The 6,423-nt window shown below is 49.3% G+C and overlaps 1 protein-coding gene across 1 annotated transcript; it reads right to left on the bottom strand.

Moving 5' to 3' along the window:
• Positions 1-1,265: 1,265 nt before the first annotated feature.
• Positions 1,266-5,669, bottom strand: TGME49_200590 (Toxoplasma gondii family C protein). Its single transcript, XM_018779158.1, has 5 exons — positions 4,912-5,669; positions 3,525-3,613; positions 3,338-3,353; positions 3,027-3,195; positions 1,266-1,797 (listed from the first exon to the last, which is right to left on the bottom strand). Exons 1-4 carry the CDS (start codon positions 5,367-5,369, stop codon positions 3,153-3,155), a joined length of 606 nt encoding a protein of 201 aa, XP_018636103.1. The 5' UTR covers positions 5,370-5,669; the 3' UTR covers positions 1,266-1,797; positions 3,027-3,152.
• Positions 5,670-6,423: the final 754 nt, after the last annotated feature.

Here is a 6,423-nt window from a genome sequence, read left to right on the forward strand (position 1 = left end):
CACCAAAGCTATGGGAAAATGACACTGCTAATTCCCCAGCACAGATCTTCGCTCGTCATCGCGAAGCTACTTGAACGGGCATGTTCGTATTCCGTGTATACGAAGAGAAAAGTAAGCTCATCGCACTACAAAGAATCTGGCATTTTTGTGGCAGTGCTCACGAGCTTCCACTGTTCAGACACAGAGGATCCGAACACGAAGGGCATTCAGACACTTCCTCGAGGAGACTGGCAGCAGGTATGCAGAGCATCACGAAACCCTGTGTAGCTAAATAGCGAGCAAAGGTACGAGACGCCTGGCGAATAACCGTTGTTTGCGCATGTGTGCACTGTCGCGCACATCAACCAGAAAACGTAGATGCACACGCAAACAGCTAAACTAGCGCAGGTGTCATACATTTCTACAGGTGATTGTGTGTGGTCAAATCGCAACCAAAGAACTGGATCCACGTGGGCTGAAGCCTCTGAAGTTTCAGGTTGTCTTTGTATGAGCGATCTGGTTCTCATACAACACGAATGCTGCGGGGTCAGTTAATGCCACCCGCATCACCAGAATATGGTAATTTCTTATTGGGGTACGTTGTTGTGTCTCAGTTCATGATAAAATCAGTGGTCTACACGCATATGAGAAAAGATGGCCTCTCCGCAAGGGCACTTCATTTTTCATCTCACGGCCGGGTACCTTGGTAAACCCTCTTCTCGCGTTTCACTATGGGGCGACGCCTTCTTGTTGTAGCGCACATGAACCCCAAATCTCTCTGTCTTGAAATTGATGTTCTAATTTACTGAGCCTCAAGCTGTTGAACGATCTCATGTAATCCCGCAGACTCCTGTCACTCAGAGGTCTGACAAACTTGTCAAGTGCGAAGGGAACATTCTTCCAGCTCTCACTATCACTGGGTTAATTTTTTTGGTAGCCGGCAAACAAAGACGAAAGTCTATTTGTTCTGAGGAGGTTGTGAGACTAAACATCCAGCCCATCAGTCCCAGTAACTGGCATGCCCTTCGTGAAACTTACGGCACACCTCGTATGCTCATCTGCGCCGTAGCGTGTATGGGAGAGACCACCGCGGCACGTAGAGGAGGCGCTGCTCACGTCCGCATAAACCAGGCTACTTTTCCCGGTGATATGTCATAGACGACGACACCGAAGACTCACTACTCGACACACGGTCCAACTCAATTAACCGAGCAGACACTCTCCTCGGCGACGAAGCCACCGTGCGATATTGCATTGGATATAGACGTCATCAGTGACGCTCGACCCATTCTTCATTCCCTGAGCGGTCGGATATCTGGGCATAAAAAAGGGAGACGAGACCTCCGCAGGTGACAAAGACTGTGCAAAAAGCGGTTCTGTTGTCGGAAACCCAGTCCCCACGAGCGAACCGCACGAATCTCACCGACGCGTTAGAGACAAATCCGTAAGAGCAGCACAAGAAAAGCACACAGCAAGCTGCCGGTGCATGCCCCGAGAGTGCATGAATCACACCGTTCCTCAAACAGGAAGCACCGCTTCAAAACATCGTCGAGGCACAACAGTGTGGACATAGTCGCACCCCTCTAGTTTCCCAATCCACTTCTACATGGTAGTCGTTCTGTCTCGAACCAGCTCTCTGTGAGACATAAACAGCTGACGGAAAGTGGCAGGCAGCTAAATATCTCCCTATGGCATGCACAGTGGCTGAATCAGTTAGTGGCCCCTTAGATCGTCCAAACCTCTGCTGAGATACGATACGCTGGCCACTGCAGAAAGAGGACTCACGAGCAGTTTGATTGCTTTCTTCATTCCGAGAGCCTGAGGACTCTCACAACACAGGAACAGTGGAGTGATAGTTCATGCATAAGAAGGATGTAGCGACTTTGGTGGAGTTGCAGAGTATACGACAAAATGTGAACTACAGTCATGAATCGTAGCATGCCCCCCGCAGCAGCAACGTGTCGCTCGTTATCCCTGGCAGCGAGGATTCGGTTGCGTCCGACCCGTAACGCAGCTTGTCATGTACATTCTCGATTATCTGCAGGAATATAACCAGGACAAGGTGCGCAGCATTAAACTGAACGCTGATTCTCGTTGTTGGTGCCTGTTCAGTGAGTGGGGAAAAGAGTAACACTCAACTGAGCGAACATCTGAACATGTGGTTCTCATCCACTGTCCATATAATGGCTGCTGCGATCGAACTCGCTGGCATCGCACGGAAACATTGAAGGCCGCAGCGGAAGCCAAGCTGGTCACCCGAGTGTGCTAACGACGCTCCACGAGCCGATACCGCCTTGTCTCTCAGAAAGCTGCAACCAGCTTTCACGAAAAACTACTGCCAGAACAGATAAATGTCACTGTGATATGCAACTTTCAGGCCTGCGAATCATCGCAGATCCTAGCATTTTGGCCAGTTTACTTCTCAGTCAAAGTCCCTCGATCTAAACATATTGTTGGAGCATTGTCTCGTTCGGATGTGTCCTTTACAAACGCCACCATTTTAGATCCACACTCGAAATTCTGAATGCATACACAGATTCACTGTCCACACGCGGAAAAAGTCGCCAGAGACGTGTTTACGGTCTCTGATCGTGTCAAGGTTTTTCACGATGGCATCCTCCACTTAAGGGTCCGTGGTCTGAGTCAGCTGCCCACACGGACAAAATGTTAGCCTGCAGCCGAACCGTCCATGTCAATGCTGTCCCTACCAGGCACACTGATCCTAACGTCAAGAACTCTAGTGAAGAGTCCGCTTCGAGATGGAAAACGAGTGGTTTCTCCATGGGAGGGTGCCGTGAATCTATCTGGAACGAACCGTCGTATGCATCGTAGAAGTCTTCATATCGGACTACTCCAATATCGAAGGCGCCATCTCACATTGTGCTCTCAGAATCAAACAGTGGCGATTCCCACGCGCCAGTAACCGGCTAAATCTCTCTCGCCCCATACCACAAGAGGCAAAAGAACAAGTGGTCCTTCGGGACGGTGATTCCATAAAGCATCCTTCTGACTCTACAAACGCACTACTGCAAACCGCTTCGGCTCACCTGTGGTCTGGACAGAACGGATCCATTACGATGGGAACAGCACACATGAGGTGCGAGCCCTCATGAGTGTGAATGGGGCGTGTTGTCTGCCCAATATCCAGCCTCTGTGTTTTCAGCCGTCCATCATCACGCGTGGCACTCCGCATGCGCTCTACCCCGGAGAGACAATCTGGTATCAAACGACAGAAACGAAGTTCGGAATATCACAGCGACCAGGGTAAATGGCAGTCGTACGGGTTGCAATGCATCTGCAAATGTATGTGTAGAATTGTTGTTGCCAGACTGGCGTGGTAGTGTCGTTGGTAACTTACTGCACGGCTGAGTCGGCTGGCAGAGGAAAATCAAACACACGAAAAACGTTTGGTAGAAGAGTATCCAGAGCATTGGTAATTCTGAACCGCTGAATCATACTGCCGCAACGCCCTCATTGTGAAATCACTTCCGGTGAATTTTAAGGGGATTTCCGAGCGCTCCTGAGAAACGCATCTGAAGACTTACTTGGAGCTGGCGTAGTTGCTTTACGCGACTTTCTGCCCCAGCTGAGAAAGATGGCGACGAGGACGATAGAAAGTATAACGCTTGCAAGGCTGTAAAATTACACCCACATGAAACGAAAGCCAGAAAAAAGACGATGGGATCATTTACACAATATGGCAAACGGAGCTGTCCCCCTTGCGCGGTGTTCCGTCAGTAGTCGCGTGGCAACAATAATTCTTTTTGTGATAAACACTGCAAAGGCTGCCCCGTGCAACGAATTGGCGAAACGCATTGCAGCGCAGGCAACGGTTCATCGATTCAAGGATAGATATGGCTCCTTAAAACTTCGACAACGGGCGACAGATCCGACGCTTCAGCAGTACCAACTGCGTCATCTCTGGGGCACTCCGGGCTCGCGGGGAGTGTTTGGATAACGAGAGACACACACGTCCAGGAAGAGAACTTGCTGCAGACAAGGTGGTAATTTGAATGTGTTTCACATGCCCTTGGCAGCCACTTTTCCTCCTGCTTCGCTCGTAGACAAATTATTTGTTCAGGGCTGCGGCGCGAGCCGAGTATCTCGGACGTGCCTCTGTCTTCCACCCACTGCGTCTGCAACCTCCCATAGAATGGATCTCGGTGTCACACGGTGGAACAGAACAGGAACTGAGAATGATCCTCGAGCAATACGTCCCTGTGTATTCCGCAGCAATGAAATTTCACAAAATTGTTTTGCTTTGGTAAGTAACCAGAATGTTGGTTTGATTTCTGTGTGTTCTGTAGCAGCGGTTTGAGCAAGGTCTTTGTAGCACTGACTTCCCATTCATATGAAGGGAAACACGGTATGTCAAGCGGAGTGTTTCGTCGTAGAGCCATAGCCGATAGAACCGAACCACAATGGGGCGAGACGAATGCTCGACATCAGGATGGTCCTCTTCTCTCCCCAAGTAAGTGGAAAGACACGACGTCTTCTTCACTTTCTCATTGATGAGATATCTTGGTTGACCCCGTTCGTTTCAGTACAACATGGCGAATATTTACCGGGAAACCGACTGTCTTCCTTTTACATAGTCGATATGCTAGAGAAGTATTTCGCTCTGCCATAACTACCCAAGCAGACTTCAACCTCCGTTCAGGGAACCCTCGTTATCGAAGAAGACACGCCAAGAAATGCTTTCAGCTATTTTTCGGAATAACATCGTGGAGATTTCGGAAAACAGATAGTGAACGGTGAACGAGGCCACATGGCGCCTCCTCGAGGTAGACAGACTCTCTAATAATGAAATTCCAGGTAGTGCTCGAGTCTTATATAACTCGAGACGTTTTTCTTAATGCAGCCACGTCCACGCACCCGCCCAGCAGGGGTAGTTGTGGCGCCGATACGATTCAAGACTGCGTTTCAACTCACATTGTGAAGGCCACTATTGGACCTGCCCGTCCGGAGCGTTGGATCCTTGAAGTACGCGCGGTGACGCTCGAATTTGTGCTTAGTTCTTGAGATGATTCGACGGAAGATGACTCAATTGTAGCACCGCGGTCTAGTTCTGAAGCACTGCTGTCTGCTTCAGCAGCACCGCCGTCCCCTCCGACTGTTGTACCCTCTCGTGTGTCTGTCCAACTGTACGTACCACTCCAATCAGTATTCGTCTCAAGACCGAGAACGGAATCAACCAAGGTTGTACACATCCGACGTGTAGAACACTCGAAAGTAACGAATGGCACAAGAGCCGTCAGACATAAAGCAACTGAGAAAAGCAGTATACGCGGGTCATGACAGAAGAGCAGCCCACGTCTTGTCTTCAGTCGAGACGGGAGCTGGAAAGCGGTAGGGAACCCCGAATGTTTTTTCTCAATCGTGTTCACCATTCTTCTTTCACTGCTGGTAACACCCCGAGTTGAGACGACTTAATAGGATACCGGTTTTATCGTTTGCAGTGAACCTCAGCGGGACGATACCGGCACAACAACAATCACAAGTTCGCGCTTGGTCGCGAAAACCGTCTCAAATCGGGACGTCTATACGACTATCGGTAGAGACACAACGGAGACTACCCTGGGTCACCAGGGCAGTGTTCAACGTTATTCAATCCATGAACTACTTGACCTGCTTATTTATGCTTCTATAAAGCCGGTGTTGCGTTTTTAGGTGACTAATCCAAATATGTGTAATTTCCAGATGAACTGCTCCCTCCGCGGTGCATGCATCTCCATTGAGGTCAACAGAATGTGCGGGGAGCTTGCGCCGTCCGCGAAGCAGCTACGAATAATGATGTTGCAGCACGCACCACGCAGCGTCGGGCTCCTGCTGCGTGCTCATCCATTCGCGTACAAGACACGTGCCCTGTTTCCGCCAAAGACAAGAAAACGCAACTTAGTTCTCCTCCACCATAAAAACAGCTGAAGGACAAATGAGGCAATGGCCAGCAACGGTCTGCAGTCCGGCACAATAAGGCGGCAAAAAGTCCATTTGAACATCCGAAAAAAAGAAAGGTCCTTTATCTACCGCAGTCCAGTCTAGTCACATCGCCTCAAAGAGTAGTAGAGGCGTTTGTCATACCAAGGATGTGATTCATACAAAGGTAGCTTTTAATAGTGGGCCTCAACACTTAGATGTCCGCTTCCGCCGTGCGCATATCGCTACATTACTTGATTAAGTGGTTAGTGTCCAATGCAGGATCAGGCGAAATGCGGAACCAGGACCTCACTGCACTGAAACTGTACAGGAATACCGCACACACTAAACGCCAAAAACCCTAGACCCTGAAAAACCCCTAAAAGCCTAAAATCCCTAAGCTAACTCTAAACTCTAAGCCTTAAACTAACACTAAACCCTAAAGCCTTAAAGAAACCCTAGACCTTCAACCATAAAAAATTCCTTAACCCTAATAAGTCGTATAAAAGGTTCGGCCGTTAAGCCGTA

Source organism: Toxoplasma gondii, chromosome X (assembly GCF_000006565.2).
Source record: "Toxoplasma gondii ME49 chromosome X, whole genome shotgun sequence".
NCBI classification, from domain to species: domain Eukaryota; phylum Apicomplexa; class Conoidasida; order Eucoccidiorida; family Sarcocystidae; genus Toxoplasma; species Toxoplasma gondii.